The following is a 20,072-nucleotide window of genomic DNA, read 5'->3' on the forward strand; positions in this document are numbered from 1 at the left end:
TCCAAAGTTTTCTTTTTACAAAATCTATGACCATCATCATGGTAGGGAGCATAGTGACCTTGGTGAGGTGCTGTTTACCACAAGGGAGCATCAGATCCCCACACACTGTATGCAGTGTAATGTACAGCTGCCTCAAGGAGTTCCTATCCCTCCTGTCAAAATGTGGCAATGTTGCAGTAGTTGCATAAATATCTATGAATGTATGGGCATTCATACTATACTGAAAGTCATGAGTGGTGGTTATGTATGCCAGACATCACAATGACTGGCAACAGGGGAGTAATTAAAACATCATAAGCATTTATATATTTTTATTTTGGCCCTCATTTATAAGTTTATTGGTATTCTGTATTAACATACACATACTAAATGTTTCTGGTGATATTTTAATCACTCCCCTATCTACATATTGCCAGCCATTATGACGTCTGGCATACATACTCACCACTCACACCCATCGTTACAGTACAAATGCCCGTTCATTCACAGATATTTACCCTAATACTGTGATGCTGCCACATCTTGACAGTAAGTAACACAGGGGATATAGGAACTCCTTGAGGCAACTGTACCTGTAGGAAGATGCAGTTGTTTACCAGTGGTCACCAACCTTGCCTGGCCAGACTGGAGTTAAGCAATAACAACACAGACATCTCTACATGCTTTGCAACCTCCAAATCCTTAGCTTTACATGCAGTAGACAAGAATAAGGAAAGTTGAATGTTTAACCTTTTCAATCCAATGATGTATTTCTCATTGTGTTCCTGCTATCTCCAGACAGTCTTATTCAGCTTTGGAGAAACTTACTGAACTGATGAGGATGGATACATCCAAAAATTGTCCCATCATTATAAGAAGTCTTCCTAAAACTCAGTAAGATCATCTGGAAGTGGCATGAATAAATAAACACATAATACATGTTGCCAGCCTGAACAGCTTAATCCCTATCTGAAGGGGTCTCTCATGAGTTAATAAAAGTCTCTGGCATTAAAAAGAATAAAATTTCAAAATATGCCCAAAGGTTGAAGGTACAAAATTGCTTAAACACTGCTATGCCCTAATCTAGAGCAGGAGATGGTCACGTAAGTGTGCTGGCACTGTCATACAAAAGTCCCTCAACTACCTCTCAATCCCCCAATAGCAAGATGGTGAAATGCAGAAGGACAACCAAAGTCTACTGTTCACCAGATTTGTGTCCAGATGAGTCTGGGGCTACAGTAACACCAATGTCCTCTTCAAATTGTCTACAAGATAATATGAAGATGGCTGATGAATGGTATGAACTACAAGCACAGCTATGTACTCAAATGTAGTTCACCTACTATGATGCAACTGGCATAGTGATAGCTTGTCATTTTCTACCTATGTGCATAATGTACATCACAGATCTGTGCATATTTGGCCTCTGGTATTTGTGAATTTCAACATACAATCATTTCAAGTTACAACACAGATATCTCAAGTTCAACTGTGAGATAATGCTGATTTCATGGGTCAGGGTGAGCATGTGGATATTGCCAGGCATGAAAAGATTGAACTTGCTGGTGAGTCTCTTGAGTGTGTGGAATAGTTTTGTTGTTTGGGAGACAAGTTATGTGTTGGAGGTTGGGCTTTCTGTGGCTAGAAAGAGTGAGGAGTAGTTGGAAGAAGTTCAGGGAGCTGTTGCCTCTCGTGACACTGACAGGGTTCTCCCTCCATACTGTGGGATCTTTGTATGCAGCATGTGTAAGGAGTATAATGATGTATGGAAGTGAGACCTGAGCAGTAAAGGAAGAGGATATTTGCAGGCTCAAATGTACAGAAATGGCAATGATTAGGTGGATATGCAATGCGTCCATGAGTGCAAGGCCTGGGAGGGGGGGGGGAGGCCTAGGTTTACGATGGACGAGTTGAGAGGAAGGATGGAACTGGAGTGTATTGGTGTTGTGATGACAAGAGGTACAATGAGATGGTTTGGGTATGTGGAGATGATGGGGAATTATAATTTGGTGCAGAAAGTGAGAAGTGTTAATGTTGGGGGTAGGGTAGGGTAGTGAGAGGTAGACCGAAAAAGACCTGGGAAGAGGTCACTGAGTGTGACCTCAGGGTTAAGGAACTAAACAGGGAAGCTGCCAGAGACTGAGCAGCATGGACAGCCATTATTAGGTACAAAGACTGACGCGTGCAAGCATGTTGGAGCCTACAAAAACGAAATAATTTCAAGTTACAAACTCTTGGTCTCAGTAAAGTTCATGAGTAAGGAAGCAGCTGCACCTGTGATGTCTATTGCAGCAGGATTGTTTCGATGGTGATCATTTATTGTAAAAGTAAAAATATATTACCAATGCAAACATACCAGTAAAAGAATAATAAACATAAACTCACTCGATGTAGTGCTGCTCTTGGGTGTCTGCCCTTTCCTCTCCATCCTTCTTTCCTTCCATTCTCTTCTGTCTTTCTTTCCTTCATTCTTTCCTTGTCCTTTTCCCTATGGGTGACTTTACACTCCCTCTTCTGTCTTTCTTTCCTTCATTCTTTCCACTTCCTTCAGCCTGTGGGTGACTCTGCACTGAGTGACACGACAAATGGTTTCCTGTGCACCAGGAAACCATTTACTATGCTGGGTGGTAACCATATAACCAAATTTTGGCGTCTTGTGGTTTAGTGGGTAATTATTGCGCTGCAATCGGATTGAGCTGGTGAAGGTTTATATCCAAGGAGTGGTTGGGGTTGATTGCTCATGTAATGCCACTCAGGGATGAGTGAGGCTGGTCACTCTCATCTTAAATGTCGGGACCAACTGCCTAGCCCTGGGATCCTACGCTCCTCAAGGGGCAATGTAGGATTGGATGATGGATGGATGGATGGAAAAATAACATACCAAAAAATAAATCAATACATATGAAAACATTCCCCCCTAAAAAAAATATTTGTACAGTACTGTACTGATTTCAAACAAACTACTACAATAAAATTCAATACATCTGTCTACCTATAAAAAATATCACACACATTTATCATCATAGGCAGATCCAGGGGAAGTTCCCATACTGCTCAGGCAACATCCCCAATCTATGACACTGAAGATTAGTACTGTAGACAGTACTCAACATACTCTGACTGCATCTCTTACTTACTACTATGTTTATTTTTCCCACACAAATGTGATACAGACCATATTTGGTTAATAAACATTACTTTGTTGGCTAAGAGAAAGGACATGTCAAACCCTCATTACTCTAGAGTGATATAGGCAACACCTCATATATATTCCTGAACCTGTCCCTGATCACAGCAAATCACAATATCACCATCAGTCATCACCATCCTCTTACAATTTTATGCCACACACTCACTTCTTGGTGAAGCTACATCATTTCCATGGCTACTTCCTTGGACTCAATGATGCATTTTTGAAGTTTATTCCAGCTGCTTCCTGGCAGATTTATTAAGTTACTGAAGGGGTTAATGATGACTATATCTAACCCTTCTGGTTCATCATTTCGAAAAGCCTATCCTTAGGTAAACAAAATCATCTGAGAAAAAAAAAAATTACTGTGATGAAAATTAAAAACATACTCACTACACTCCTTTTACTCTAATTTGGCTTAAAATTGCTCTCTCTCCATCCTGAACGCTGATCTGTAACAATACTTTAACACAACAGTATGATGCTGGTCAAGAAGAAGTGTTATGGAGAGAATGTTGAGCCACAGCAGTGCTTTTTTATGCCACTGAGCTACATGAAATGAATACAAAAGGACAAAAATCTGAACCAAGTTTATGTAGAAGAACTGTAACATGATGCTAGTAAAGAAGAAATGTTACTCAAAGGATGTAGGCCATAGAAAGTCTTCTTATACCACTGAGGTACATCAAATGAACACAAAATGATAAGAATCTTGGCTAAGTTAAAGTGAACGAACTGTAGTGCATGTAGGCCTTGGCGATTTCACTACGGTACAAGTATAAGCGAGAGAGAATGTGTCTATGGTGAATGTGCTCTTCTTAGAAAAATAAAAAAATAAGAAAATATATCTTTAAAAATTCAACAACAGTATATTAGATTTAACTCCTGTAACCAAGTGAGGTACAAGGTCATCCATAAATAGCTCTTCACAACAAACTCACTTTGTGGTACCGCATGTGCATTAACTTCCTCACCTCCAGTTGCATAGGTACTCATACACCTTTCACTTGCATTATCAAAGTTGCATATAACTTGGAAGGTGTTTGGCATCATATAACTCTGCATCATCATCATCTCCACCTGGCTGGGTTAAGTATTCATGCTGGGAAGTGTGACCTTATGACTCCTTATTGGCTGGAAGGAATCTTTCTGGTATTCTGGGGAAGAACAGCCCATGACTCCAGTCGCATATCTCTGATAAACCTTGTACTTATGCCATTCAGTTTTTTTCTGAAGGGTATCACCAGCTGGTTTTATTAGGAGAATTCAGCATGATCCACACCCCCTTCAATAATACACAAACTTTATCTGGTCTTTGATGACTCTGAGGCCAGTGCCAGCACCTCACCACACTGTGGCTATTCTCTGCCATGCCTTCCATACACCCTGTTTGACAACAAAGGCAGTATAATCATTGGTGGTGTGACCTCGCGGAGCAAAGAATTCTGCATCATAGGCACCAGGCGAGCTCCTGTCAGAACACTTACCCACCCAATACTGTCTATAAGCACAGTAGGGGTGGTATAGTCCAGGCATATGACATGTGAGGGTAGTTGTGCATTGGTAATCCTTGCCACATGGTCTTCCACCAACTTTCCCAGATCCTTGTATGTATATGTCCAGCTGCAAAGTGTACCTGGAGAGTGTGTCCACCAGACCCGAGACATTTACCAAAAACCGCCTAGATTGTATATCCACTATTATTCCATTAAAATACAATCTCTTTTTTGCTGACATCAGAGATATGAGTCAATGTCTTTGAATTACAGATGAAACAGTTGTAATCTGCTGTTCACTCAATATTCAAGTCCCCAGAATCCTGGCTCCACCCGATAGGTGAAAAAAAAAAAAAAATCCACATGAAGCTTCACATTCAACTATCTATATAATCCCCTTTAAGTTACGGGAATAACAAAATAATAATCTGTATTATCCCCTTTAAGTTATAAGAATAACAAAATAATTATCATAGCAATTAACTATCTCTTAATGTACAGTACTTTCTAGTCCTGATTATTTTGCAAGTCAATTTCCTTCCTTATAAGTCCTGCTAAATTCTCCATTCCCTGAAAAAAAGAAGGAGACAAGTTAATAATGCATCATCCTTTCCATGAAAGCATTACACAGGTACAACATTTTTACAATTTTAGTGACAGTTTCTCTCATCATCATCATCATCATCCGGACCTCCTTTCCCACCCTAGGGCAAGGTGAGGACTAATACCATCCAGACAGCCCAAATTTGCCCAATCCAATGGGCCACACTTCCATTCACTCACCATTCAAGCCCCCAGAATCCTGACTCTATCTGATATGCCAAAACATTCACCACATTTTGTAGCTTTACATAAACGTATCCAATAGAGCCAATCAGGACGCTGTCACATTAGAAAGGGGTGCCAAATCCCTGCTCATGCACTTCTCACAATACTCATCCAGCCAGCTCAAACTCTTGTCAGTCCCCTAGCCTCATAGACTTCCAAACCTCTCTTCCTCAAACACTCATTCACCATATCCCTCCACCTTCTCCTTGGTCTACCTCGCCTCCTCCCTCCTTCAAATTCGCTCAGATATACCTTTTTCACCACCCTTCTCTCAACTGAACAATATCACTAGGTGTCAGCCTAAGTAAAATTCCTGGGTGCATGAATACCTGAGCAAGAGTTGCTTGAGATTTCTGAAGACTATGACTGCCAGGATTTCTCTCAGGTAAACACTGTCTTCAAGTATTTCCAAAGTAAAATACCAGAGAACAGCACCATAACTACAAGGGCCTGAAGGGGCCATGGTGCCACCAGTCAGACCCTTGACCTCCCTCACTTAAAAATTAGCAAATGTGTACACACTGTGCAGCACTGTGCCTTACGTTCGTCTGGACTCTTTTTCAGGATTCCATTTCTCATCAGCATGGAGAAGAAGTTGATATCAGCAACAAATTAATTTAACATAATAGAGGGATTAGTGTCCCCCACCCCAAATATGGAGACCTGGCTGCACTACTGCTTAAGTGCACCAAGCATAATGTTAAAAGGCAATATTCCATCCTTCCAGCTTACCCTCATCATCTGCTCTGGTGTGACACAGGAGAATGCTGCCCTCATGTACTGGTTGGGTTTGCTTGAGTCCACTGAGAACTCTCGCCCAGGAATGAGTAAAATATTGTGAGTTACCCCCCGTTCCATTAACATGTCAGTCGTGTCTTTAACACCAATCACCTGTAGGTAAAACACACACGTAAGTTGTCATCATCTCATGCAATCCTCTTCTGCCCCATCTGGAACATACAGGGCCAGGGTTTGCTACAGTACTCCATCCTGACAATATATCATTGAATTGGAGTGACATTATGTTTTAGTTTATTCCTCTGCTAAGTCAACCTCTCCAGTTCAGAATTCTAACCTAAGAAAATAAACTGTCAAGAGATGGCAAGAATTTAATGAGAAAGGTATTTTTAGACTCAAAGGATTAAAGTGAGGATATCAGCTGCTCATCCCTGAGTGGCATAATGTGAGCAATAAACCCCAATCACCTTTGGGATGTAAACCCTTATGGACCATATATTGTTGGAATGCCTTGAACCACTACACCACCATGTATTCCAGAAAGTATAGGTAAAGATAACACCAAAACAATCTGTGTCATTAAAACATCTCATACAGCATACATGAAGATAACACTAAAACTCTGTCCAATAACATCTCATAGCGCATCAGTAAACAATAATACTCTATCTGCCAACAATACATCCAATGTAATCATATTAAAGCAATCATGCATCTTCATAAGGAATTCCCATACTGAAACTGGCCATGATACAGCTGATGCTTTTTATGAACTGGGAGCTAAACCAAGTGCAAAACCAGCTAATTACTTCAAAGCAATTGCTGGAAACTGTTGAGAAAAAAAATCTAAGATGTGTAATAAGGCTTGGAACAATATGTTAAGTCTCCAGCTTAGACTTGGATTTTGTTTACTTGTGGCTGAATTTCCTTCCTATGAGTGACGATTAACAAAAAACCTGAATTCTAAAAACAGGGTGAAGCTGATGAAAGTCTGTACTGTACCTTCAGCCACAAGAAAATCCCCCCTTTGGGTATGGCCCATTCACACAGACCTGAAAAGTAACATACATATGAGTAAAGGTATATCTAAAAGCCAACAGTAGTAAATACTGTAACAATGAATCATCATCATCATCATCCAGACCTCCTTTCCCACTCTAGGGCAGGGTGAGGAGTAGCAATGTCCAGACAGGCCAAATCTGCCCAGTCCAATGGGCCACACTTCCATTCGCTTTACATTCAAGTCCTAGAATCCTGGGTCTATCTGAAATGTCAAAAACATTCACCACCATTCAATACTGAATACCATTAGGTAAAGTAACTGACAATCAGTGTTTGTTTTGTGCATGAAACAATGTTATGTGGAGAGAAAGAAGAATGGGAGATTGACTAGAAAAGTGTATATCACTGAGGTGGTGAGGGAAAATGGGTGGGGGGAGAGAGGGAAATAAAGACTGAGAGGAAGAGGGAGGAATGCAGTGGAGAAATATATGGATGAGAGTGGTGTCAAGGAAAGGCAGCCTGATGGCAGAGGAAGGTGAAAGAGGTAATCTATTTGAGGCCAACCCATGTGAGAATAAGGTCACATCCACACAAAACGTCTGCTGGCATGGACAGAAGTTCTACATCACTGCATCCTATAGAAGTTCTTGATTGCACCTGCCTCTGTCAAGTAGGACTAATTGTTTGGGTTAAAGTGATGCAGAACTCCTGCTCAAACCAGCAAGCACTTAGTGTGAACAAAACTCCTGCTCAAACCAGCAAGCACTTAGTGTGAACAAAACTCCTGCTCAAACCAGCAAGCACTTAGTGTGAACAAAACTCCTGCTCAAACCAGCAAGCACTTAGTGTGAACAAAACTCCTGCTCAAACCAGCAAGCACTTAGTGTGAACACAGTCAAAGGCATCTGGTATGAAACAGTCAGTAAAAGAAAGTGCCAGAGGCTGAAATCCCACAAAGAGATAGCAATATACCAGTAAGGTGCGTGGAGGCGGCCAAGACCATAGCGTCCCTCTGGCTCCTATAGAATTTGCGCAGCTTGGCCGTGTGTCGCTTCAACCCCTCCTCACCCCACTCCTTTAACAGCTCACTCACCAGCACCTGCAGTGTTTACCCAGTCTTTATCAATCTGTGGCATTCCTTCAAAACATCACGCTCTTGGCAATACCTCATGCTTGTCATCATAACTACAAAATGATACTGAGACGTAGCATGCAGAATAAGCTGCTGGTGAAGAGGTGTTGGGGAATCTCCAAAGTCACTCATTACACCTTAACATTATATTTTATTTATACTGTAGTAATACTGGTTTAGTCTGCATTAATAACATGCAAGAAGATACTGAGGTATAGTGTATAGAATAAATTGCTAAAAAAAGAGGAGTTATAAAATTTAGTCACTTAGAATATGACCTTAGGAGACAAGTAACAATGTAGCCTGTGAAAGCTTTGGCCTGCTAAGGAAGGACATTTGTAGACTGGAGCTAACTGGGAGGACTCCAACTGTACCACTGGTTGTTGATGATGATGATGATGATGATTTTAATGATAATGATAATAATGATAATGATAATAATACTAATGATAATAATACTAATGATGATGATAATGATAATAAGGATAATGATAATGATATTACTGATAATGATGATTAATGATGATGATGATGGATGATTTATGATGATGATGATGAAAATGCTGCTGCTAATGATGATGATTAAAATGCTGTTGCTAATGATAATGATGAAAATGCTGCTGTTGCTGATGAAAGTGCTGATGCTAATCATGATGATGAAAGTGCTGATGATAAAAATGCTGTCCCTAATGATGAATGATGATAATGACAATGTAACTTATATTTATGCTGATGATGATAAACTGACCTGGGAGAGCATGGGTCCACAAATGATGCTGGAATGCATCTGGGTAAGTATGGCATCAGTGAGAGGCTTGGGTCCAGTGACATACGCCACTCGCAGGCCAGCGCTGATGATCTTGGAAAAGGAGTCGAACCTCAAAACACGCCCATCAACATCAAGACTCAGGAAGGATGGTGGTAGATTATCCTGGAATTGGAGTCAGGATTCCAGTGGCTTGAATGAAGAGTGAATGAATATTTATATGTGCCCCATATCACTGGACATACTAGTAATCCATTACCAGATGCTTTAAAGCCATAAGGGGTGGATACAAACAAATTGCCTCCATGTTATGAAGTCCTCTGCCATTTATCTGCCCTCCCTGCAACTCTCACTCCCCTCTCTTGTATATATCTCCACTCAGTCCCTTTATCTCATCCATGGCCTCCCTCTCCTTCTCTCTCTCTCCACCTCCCTCACATACACTCTTCAAGTCAGTCTCTCATTCTCCATCATCTCTTCACGGCCATGCTATAGGATTTAACGAATGCTAAATCTAACCCTTCCAGTACTGAAATCTATCCCAAGCTGAAGAAAATCATCTGGATATTAAAAATGTGTCTGAGTGGTTCAGGTAACTTGAAGGAGATGAACCAAAGTATTCAACTACCAACATCCAGGCACACAATAAATGATGGTGGATCATCTTGGAATAATGATTTAGTACCAGCAGTTCATTTCCTGATTATATGACTGACTGTGTATCCTGACAGTATTCATACATTTGGTCTCTTACTAACTCATGTATGTGAAAAGAAATGGCCGAACACATCTATTATTAACCCTCACAATACTACTTGAAACAATACACATCCAACTGCAGCAGAGGACTGAGTGACTCCCCCCCCCCCCCACATGTCTCTCACACAGCAAGAGCCCCTTTCCCATTCCACCCACCCAACCACATCCCCATCTCCCATCACATAACCATACCCCCAACCACCATTCTCCACCCCCCATCTCCCCAGCCTGGCTCATCTCTCTCTCAAACAAGGGCTATATAACTGGATGAGTAATGCATTGAATGGTAGCCAGCAGGTGAGATGCAAATTGCAGGTCTGATTCTTAAAGGGTAAACATGACCTCCTTGTCATTTGAAAAACACTGATTCAACACACTTTCTGATCATCATACTGCAAGTCATCCTCAAAGATTAAATGTGCAATAGCATACATCTCTCTCTCTCTGTCCCTCTCTTGTATTCTATATATATCTTCATCATATGCTTACCCACAGATTTATAGCAAGATGCTATAAACAAACAGCCTCCACGTCACCCTGTCCTTGCCATCAGGTTGCCCTCCTTCCAACTCACACCACATCCATCCCATCACTCTGCCTCATTCTCAGTCCCTCCTACCTTCTCTCCTTCCTTCACATGCACACACACTCTCCTACTCAATCTCTCATCATTCATTCTTTCCATATGGACAAACTAGCTACCTCACAGTACTTCTGACTTTCTCTCATCACACCATATCCTACATTACCTCATCATCATACTGTAAATGATAATAAGCATCGTCCTCAAGTACGATGATGTCAAACTCATGTGCGATGGCGTAGATTTGAGAGCGGCGTTTGTGGCTCATGGTGGTGCCAGTGGGGTTACATGCACTGGGCACAACATACATCGCCTGCAGTAACAGATACATGTCAATAAGTTTACATCCTTAAGTCAATAATACTAATCCAGTCTCACCAAAAACATTATGCCAAATTAAGACAATAAAAGAAGATAACGGAAGAATAAATTAGAAATAAGGAAAGAAGAGGACAAGGAGTGTTTCACAGTGCACGACATCATCATCATCTAATCCTATGCTGCCCCATGAAGAGTGTAGGAGCCTGGGGCTAGGCAATTTGGTCCTGACATTTAAGATGAGAGTGACCAACCTCACTCATCCCTGAGTGACATTACGTGAGCAATAAACCCCAACCACCCCTTGGATATAAACCTGGACTGGCTCAATCTGACTGGAGTGCCTTAATTGCCCATTACACCACCAGGTGCCGTGAATCTGGTTATACGGTTACCGCCCAGCATAGCAAATGGTTTCCTGGTATACAGGACACCATTTGGCTCGTCATTCAAGTGTAGAGTCACCCATAGGCAGAAGAAGAGGAAAGAACGAAGGAAAGAAATACAGAAGAGAGAGTGTAAAGTCACCCATACGCAGGAGGAGGAGGAGGAGAAAAGAATGAAGTAAGTAAAGACAAAAGCGGAAGGAAGAAAGAGAGGAAAGGGCTGTCACCCCAGGTCAGCACTACAGCAAGTCAGAGGATGGTGAAGGACATATATGGGCATAATGTAGCATGATGGCAATTCTGTCATAACTATCCCCTGTCTAGGGATTCCTAAAGGAAGCAAAGTATCAGATACTCATGAAGACAATGGCAATAATTATAAAGACAGGATTTTTTTCATGCAAAAAGAAAGACCCCAAAGGTGACAGTCTGCAAACCCTGTTCTTTCTAATGAATCATGAATGGTTTAATGAAACATATATTTTCAGGGACCAACAAAGAATGCAAATGGGAGAACACCCTAACACAAAATATTATGCATTCAAACAACCAAGGTGATGTAAAGAAATGTGTTGCACAGAGTCAATAATGAATGCCAGTATCTTAATGCAGGCTAAAGCATATATACTCCTTACACTGGATAGAAGCAATGTTAATATGAACTTTAAAATAAAGCTACTGAATTTTTATCAGATATCAGACACTCATTACGCTTTCTTTCAAAAGCTCAAAATATGAAACACAACTTCTCATGACAAGTATTTCAATATCATTACAGTCTAGTAAAACAAATAACTATACAACCATCACCCTTATAAGTGCTCCTGGGAAGCTTTATATGATTCATGATGATACTAATCTGCACTGAAGATCCCAGTATAATAATGATTCATTGTTTTATGATGCTTTTTTTACAGTCTTTTTTCCTGTATGACCATGGCAAATTATACAAACTTACCCACAGCATTAACAACTAATATCAGAGTGATATCCATTTTAGTTCATTCTTGCCAATGTCAGACAAATTTATTCTGCTCAGAAGGGCCCATAGTACTGCAGGGGCTAATGAAGGTTACATTTAACCCTTCCAGTCAAAATAAGTCTATCTTAAAAGTAAGAAAATTGTCAGGAGGTGGCATGAATAAAAAAGAAAAAAGATATCCTAAGCTTCAAAGGATTAGTTTCCCCGCCACTACTACTACTATTACCACCTTCGGCACTCCCCCCTGGCCAGAGGTGATGGCTCTGTTGAGTGTGGCCCTGAGGTGGTCTGGACACATGCCCTCCTCATCATTCTCTATTGCCAGGTATTGCAGGTCCATCCCACTCAGCTGCAAACACAGATTATGAAGTATAACTCACTGGGAAAAAAGATACGTGGAATACTGAGCTGTTGTCTATTGTTTCAAGACATCTTCAGCGTAGTATATGCGTGAGGGAAAAAAAGAAGCTTATATAGTCTGTTCATTTTTTATCTGACAAGACTGGGCCACTTCAATATTAACTAATTCATTTGAATGACGTAACTGTGTAGACATTTTGTTACAGCTACCATCAGACAATTTTACCATCTTAAAATCTGGAAAGACTTCAACTGGAGGAATAAGAACTGAAACAAGGGATTAGAATGCAGTGCCAGTCACAAAGAAGTGCTGTGGAGAGGATGCAGAGCAATTATACTATCATTAGCTACACTAAATGAAATAAGTTACTAAAGGATGAAAATCTGGGCCAAGTAAAAGTGAAAGAACAATAGTTTGCAACACTCCTAACACCCACTGCCTGTGTTCAAAGCAGCCTTGTACAGGTACTGTACAGCCATAACTTTGTATACACTTCTCAGTTGACTGTGGCAATAGAAGGTGTTAAACTAGTCATTAAAAAGTAGAAGACAGGAACTCTCAGTCATCTGAGAAGGAATGAGAAATATGAAGGGCATGACAATACAGGGAGAGAAGTGTCGAAGTTTTAATCATGGCTGTACCTATGGCACAGTGGGAGGTGAGCCTGAAGCAAAAACTTTATTTCTTCTCTAATTTACATTCTGAAAGAGTTAAAAGTGTCTTGCCCTTGATACTCCCACTTATCTTTATTTGAGCAACTGGGTTTCACTGATGATGATGATGACTTAAAATCTGTGACAAATATAATGTTGTATTTTGTGACAAATGATTAATCTTTAAAGCCTGTCCATATTTTACACTGTATTATACTGTATTCTGGCTGATGCCACACTGTTATTATTGCTAAGTACAATATCCTTGGAAGTGGAGGGAATATTTTATCAGGAATACAGTACAGTAGCTTGGCCTTGCGTCCTTGTAAATTTAATGGGATTTATGAACCTAGGAGTAACACCTTATCATTACTGGAAGTAGTTAGTGACGAGACAAGGTCTCACCATACAAAGTACATCGGAGTAGCAAGGTTCTGGCAGCACCACATAATCTCCTGGGTTGAGCAGCACGTGTAGCGCTGAACACACACCATGCTGCGCCCCCACAGTCACTACCAAGTCACATTCTGACCAGCGGGGTGGGGCATGATCCCTCTCTACCATGGTCTTCAGCTGGCTCACAAGGGGCAGGTAACTGATGATAATACGGGTATATGGAATCAAACACAAAATATTTTCATCATCATCATTACTCTCTGACCAGTATGGTTGGGGTGGGGGGTTTCAATCTCTCTCTATCATGGCCTTCAGTTGTCTCACAGGGGTCTGCTAACTTAAGACAAAATTTGGACTCAAACAGGGTACAGTATAACGTGTTTTGTGTTTCATTAAAAAGCAGTTCTCATTATACTGTATATCAATAATGTACAATACTGCCATGTTTAAGATATTTACACCTCAGAAGAAGGGGAGACCAAGGATGAGATGGAGGGATGGAATGAAGAGACATATGAGAAAGGGAAGTGCAAGTTGGAGGGATGGAAGCCAAATGGTGGAGGACAGGGTGATGAGAAGGCAATATGTTTCTGGTCACTCCTTAAGGGATTAAGGCATCTGGCAATAAATAGAGAGATAATAAAGCTGCTGACACTCTCAGGCTCCAATGCATTATGCCTGGATGAATAATATAATTTGTCATTAGATGGAATAGAGTAAAAAAAGCTGTCCCATTCATGAGGAGGTTAATCAACACAAACACTTTTTATATAACAAGTCACTGTTTATTATTTTGTAATTAGGACGTGCCACAAAGGATCAAGGTTGATAGAACTCACAAAACTATTTACCGGTATCTAAATATATCAGTTATTTAACAGTTTATGGGCTTCAGATTTATAAACAAGCACATACATTGACAGTTAACTGCTGCCTAGAATATGGTTTTTAAATAGGAGGGAAAAATGTTTCCTCCAGCAACACAACCCTCATTTACATAAATCTTTGCTTAACATGATATAAACAGTATGTAGTTTTTGGGAATAGTCACAAAAACAGCATAACTTCTTCCACATATAATTCACACATATATAAATGGGAGTATGGATTGGATATAGGCTATGTGCAGGAGTAGGTGAGAATGAGAGGGCAAAAGATGGAGTGTGTACAGTTGTGAGTAAAAGATGGAAGAAGAACATAAGAGAGTATGGATCAGTTGGGTCAAGGATTGTGTGGGTAAGATTGAAAGTTGGAATACAAATGTGGGCGATTGTGTGCATGTATGCGCCAACGCAAGATCGTGCAAGCAGAGTGAGAGAAGAGTTCTGGACAAATGTGGAAGTGTGCATGGAAAAGTTTGGAAGGAATGAGAGAGTGTTTTTGATCGGTGAAATGAATGGTAAAGTAGGGAATGTGAAGGTGCATGGAATAGTTGGTGAGTGGGGTGTGCCTGCTGAGATAGATGAGAATGGTAGTGTGTTAGTGGACATTTGTGCTGGGAGAGGGTTGGTGATAGTCAATACCCTCTTCAGGTATAAAATGATCCACATGTATACATGTACAGCGAGGTTGGATGGTGAGGAATTAGAAAATGTGAGTACGTTTAAGTACCTGGGTAGTGTGATGAGTAAGGATGGAAGTTTGGAGGGTGAAGTGCTTGACAGGGTACAGCAGGAAGAAAGGTTGCTGGTTCCTTGAAAGCAATGATAAGAAACAGAGAAGTGAACATGGAAGTGAAAAAGTTACTTCATGACAGTATTGTGATACCAACTCTAACGTATGGAAGTGAAGCTTGGACGTTGTTGGAAGGGCACAAGTCAAGAGTGAGAGCAGTGGAAATGAGTTATTTAAGAGGAGCCTGTGGAGTCACATGGAGAGACAGGCTGACAAAGGAGGATATAACGGAATGTTGTGGTGTGGATATGGATGTGATAGGAAGTGTTAGGAGGAATACACTGAGGTGGATTGGCCATGTGGAGAGGATGGAGGGTGAAAAACTGACAAAGAGAGTGTATGTGAGTGGGTGGAGGGGGAAAGAGGGAGGGGGAGGCCGAGGATAAGGTGGAGGGATGGGGTGGAGAGGTATATGAGAGAGGGGGGTGTGAGATGGGAGCAGGGCAGTGAAATGGCGGGGGACAGGGCGACGTGGAGGCGAATTGTTTGTGGCCACCTCGAACGGGATTGAGGCGTCTGGCAAAAGGTAGATATATAGATAACTTCCTCCATATACAACTTCTTCAATACAATTGGTGGGGCAATGTTGGGAAAACTGGCGATTCACCTTTTTACTGGCAGGAAAGGGATCGAATTATTTCAAAGGAGCATGTGGAGAGAGACAGAAATAAGGAAGTGAAGGAGCACTGTGGCACTGATGTCGATGTAACAAAGTATTATGAGAAATAATCTGAAATGGACAATCACTGGCTTGTGCATGTGTGTGTGTGATCAGATCACTAACCCTGGTGAAGGTCCGTACTGAAGGGCAGCTTTAAGGGGGTCCTCCGTGATGTGAAGGGTGGCACCATCATCAAGCTCTACCTTCACATCCTTGAATGGGAATCTGTCTGGGTTGGGCATCCCTGATGCCAGCCACACAAGGGATGGGGATGAGTTGACCAAGAATTTTCCTGGTGAAAAATGTATTTTGTTAATGTGAAAGTATCTTATTCTAAAATAATACTTAATAACAATAATAATAATAATAAAAAGAAAAAATAATAATAATACTATATTAATAATTTGGTGGAAGGTGGGGGCACTCATCATCCACTCACTTGAAGTAGAGCTGCTTTGGGTATCTGCCCTTTCCTCTCTTCCTTCTTTCCACATCTGTCTTTCTTTCCCTCATTCTTTTCTCGTTCTTCTGGCAATGGGTGACTTTACACTCCCTCTTCTGTCTTTCCTTCATTCTTTCCTCTTCCTTCTGCCTATGGGTGACTCTACATTAAGTGACAAGCCAAAAGGCCATTTACTAAGCTGGGTGGTAACCATATAACCAAATTATGGCACCTTGCAATTTAGTGAGTAATTAAGGCGCTCCAATCAGATTGAGCTGGTGCAGGTTTCTATCCAGGAGGTGGTTGGGCTTTAGTGCTCACATAGTGCCACTCAGGTTTGAGTGAGGGTGGTCACTCTTATATTTAATGTCAGGGCCAACTTGCCTAACACCGAGCTCATATGCTCCTCATGGGGCAACATAGGATTGGATGATGAATAGATGGATGGATAATAATTCATTCTTTCATTCATTCATTCATCATCTAATCCACTATTGCCCCATGAAGAGCATAGAAGCCCGGGGTTTGGCAAACTGGTCCTGACATTTAAGATGAGAGTGACCAGCCTCACTCATCCTTGAGTGGCATTATGTGAGCAATAAACCCTAGCCACCCCTTGGATATAATCCTGCACCGGCTCAATCTGACTGAAGCGCCTTAACTGCCCACTAAACCATCAGATGCCATAAATAATAATAATAATAGTCTATCTATCTATCTATCTATTGCCAGACACCTCAATCCCGTACGGGGTGGCCACAAATAAATTGCCTCCACGTCGCCCTGTCCCCCGCCATTTCACTGCCCTGCTCCCAACTCACACCCCCCTCTCTCATAATACATAAAAATATCACCATTATTAGAGATGGGATCTCTCTTAAGTTTACAAACTACTGCATAACAAGTAGATACCAGTAAAAATACCGGTAGAGTACAAACAAATCCCAAAATTACATAAAATATATATATATATATATATATATATATATATATATATATCCCTAATCCAATCCAACTGCCACACCTACATCCACATCAGCAGACTGAGCCTCCCTGCAACACAAGATACTGCACTGTGAGTTTTTTCTGGAGCACTCACTGTAGCACCCTGTACTCTTATTCACTGCTTTTAATCTAACTTGGCCTACATTTTCATCCTTTTGCAACTTATTTCGTATAACTCAATGGCAGAAAATGACAATGTTACACCTCTATATATTTTCCATATCAATTCTTTGTGACTAGCATATTATTTTAGTGAATCTGTTGTAACAACAGAAAAATTCACCATCATATTCTTGTAGTAGTAACAGTAGTAGTACTGTATTGGAATTAGATGTAGTAGTAGTATAGTTCAGGATTAGTATTGGCAAATGAAGTGGTAGTAGTAGTCACAGATTCATCTGAAATAAAAACCCAGTGGATTGCAGATTGAAGTTATGCTCCTTCTGCAGTCCACTATCCTCATTTTGGGAGATAAGCAGCAAGTTGAGAGACATTTGTATAACCAGGTAGAGACATCCAGTTATATAAGTGCCAACACATGAAGGAGTCTCTCTCCAGCACCATCATGATATTAAAGTTGCTGACAAGGATGAGGATACTGGCTTACTCATTTCGCTGATTCCTGATGGCTTCTTTTTGGCTGCTGTTGCCGATATGAACTTTGAATAATCCATCCTGAAAAAGGAAAGAGGAGTATGGAAGATTGCAAGACCCACAGATGGATTAGTTTACTAAGTATACCAGGTGCAAGGCAGGGTACTTATAGACAGGGTGTGAAACATAAATGAAGACAATATAGGTGAGGAACAGGGTGGATGCAGAAAGAGTAGGAGATGTAGACCAGATGTTTACCATAAGGTTCTTCATAAAGAAGTACACTGCCAAGTATAACAAGATGTATGTTGCATTTATTGACTTTGAGAAGGCTTACAACAAGGTAGATTGGAAAGGATAATGGAATGTGTCATGCATATATGGCATAATAGTGTACAGAGTTGGTCTAGGTCAACAAAATCCTTTTATGGGGGCTGTATCACATGCATGAAGTTGGTGAAAAAGCTGTCATCCAATTAGCATTAATGAAGATGAAATACAGGGATGTGTTATGTCATCTTACATGGTCAATGAATATATGGATGGGGCAGTCGATGAGATGAAAATGATGACAGCAGGTATAGCAGCAAAACTGAAGTTAAATGGCAATGCATGATTCTTATAACATGCTTGTATGCTGATGATGCTGTTCTGATGCCAGCAAGTGAGTGACTTGCAAAAGGTAGTGAATGAGTTAGGAGTCTACACAAGAAAATTACAACTGTCAAGAAAATGGTAAAGTATGTGAAATTAAAGAGCATGACAACTGACTACAGACAGAGCAAATGGTGCAGATTACGGTAATTCATTAATGATACCCAACTTCTGTGGATGTATCAAGGGTTTGGATCAAAGGACGTTGCTTACGGTTCAGTTTGATCTTGCTTGAGATTATCATGCAAAACCTGCTTAGCCAATGTACTATCAATTAATTTTTACCATCAAAACCACATAGTTCTACACTTCGTAAACAATATTCTAATAATCCAACCTACATTCTTAAGGAAATATACAATACTGTACTGTCAATCCAAACAGTCTAAGCTTAAGGAAAAAAAAAAAAAAAAAAAAAACGCGAAAACATTTCACTTTGTGGGGTCCAAAAGAACTTCGGCGATGCTTAACTTCTACGTATTCAGAAGTGGAAACTATTTTTGCCTCGAATTATGTACAGCATTATGTAGGAGCTTTAGTTTTTTCCCTGAAAGAAGTTGGTGTTGGTAAAATTTTACCAACAAGATTAATAGTTACCCAAATAACTATCCGTGTGCGATAACCGTAGCCTATGAACACCATCGCTTCACTGCCAGAGTGCCAGTCGCTGACTGCTTCAAGTGCCACATGTGCCCGATCATCCATTTACGTTACAATGGACAAAATATAATAGGCGATTTTTCTGTCCCTTATACTTTTGCAGATTTCACAATACTAAAATCTAGTTTGTCTAAAAATTATCTTTTTGACATTTTGCAAGAGTTTTCATGCACAAAATTATTTTGGCCATATGTACTACTACTTCTTCTGGGCCACGGTCGAGAACACGATTTTAGGCCAATATGAAATATTTATTAGGGGAGAGGAGAGATGGTTCGGACAGTGGAACAGTTCCGACAGTGCATTTCCTGAGAAACGTATGGGACCTTGGGCCGTGTGATCTTGCATAAAAGTGGGAGAGTTTGTTTACTTCGGCCTCACGGAACCTCCAAGCTAGAAACCCCTCACTTTTTGCTGCAGGTCAGATTTTGTTTCTTTGCATCTCTTATGTAATAATTTGGGTGTATATCTTAAGCTCTACGTTTATGAATATGCCAATCATTGAACTGTGCATTATCAGGATGAATCTGTGTTGCATGTATAACATATTGCTGTGAAAAACGAATGTTAAACTTTCTCGTGTGAAACTTGAGAGTACCTGTCAATTAATTACATAGATTCTGAATGATTCGGACAGTTAAGGAGGGGGATGGTTGGAACAGTCTGAACTAACCCTCCACTACTACCAAGTCATGACCTTATCAAATGATAACGCTACTTTCGATCATTTATATTTGAATACATAGTGAAACCCTTCTTCATAGTTATCAGGGAATATATATTTATAGCTTTGTTTATTTAACCTGTTTCTCA

At 40.5% G+C, this 20,072-nt stretch overlaps 1 protein-coding gene across 1 annotated transcript; it reads right to left on the reverse strand.

Annotated features, from left to right (window-relative positions):
* Positions 1–5,041: 5,041 nt before the first annotated feature.
* On the reverse strand, positions 5,042–18,025 carry LOC145398596 (kynurenine/alpha-aminoadipate aminotransferase, mitochondrial-like). Its single transcript, XM_080271403.1, has 10 exons — positions 17,959–18,025; positions 16,028–16,196; positions 13,579–13,768; positions 12,389–12,508; positions 10,640–10,786; positions 9,114–9,296; positions 8,206–8,332; positions 7,234–7,283; positions 6,226–6,384; positions 5,042–5,235 (listed from the first exon to the last, which is right to left on the reverse strand). Exons 1-10 carry the CDS (start codon positions 18,023–18,025, stop codon positions 5,173–5,175), a joined length of 1,275 nt encoding a protein of 424 aa, XP_080127529.1. The 3' UTR covers positions 5,042–5,172.
* Positions 18,026–20,072: the final 2,047 nt, after the last annotated feature.

Source organism: Coenobita brevimanus, chromosome 46, assembly GCF_032717465.1.
Source record: "Coenobita brevimanus isolate Jiangsu-jjx chromosome 46, ASM3271746v2, whole genome shotgun sequence".
In the NCBI taxonomy this organism is placed as follows: domain Eukaryota; kingdom Metazoa; phylum Arthropoda; class Malacostraca; order Decapoda; family Coenobitidae; genus Coenobita; species Coenobita brevimanus.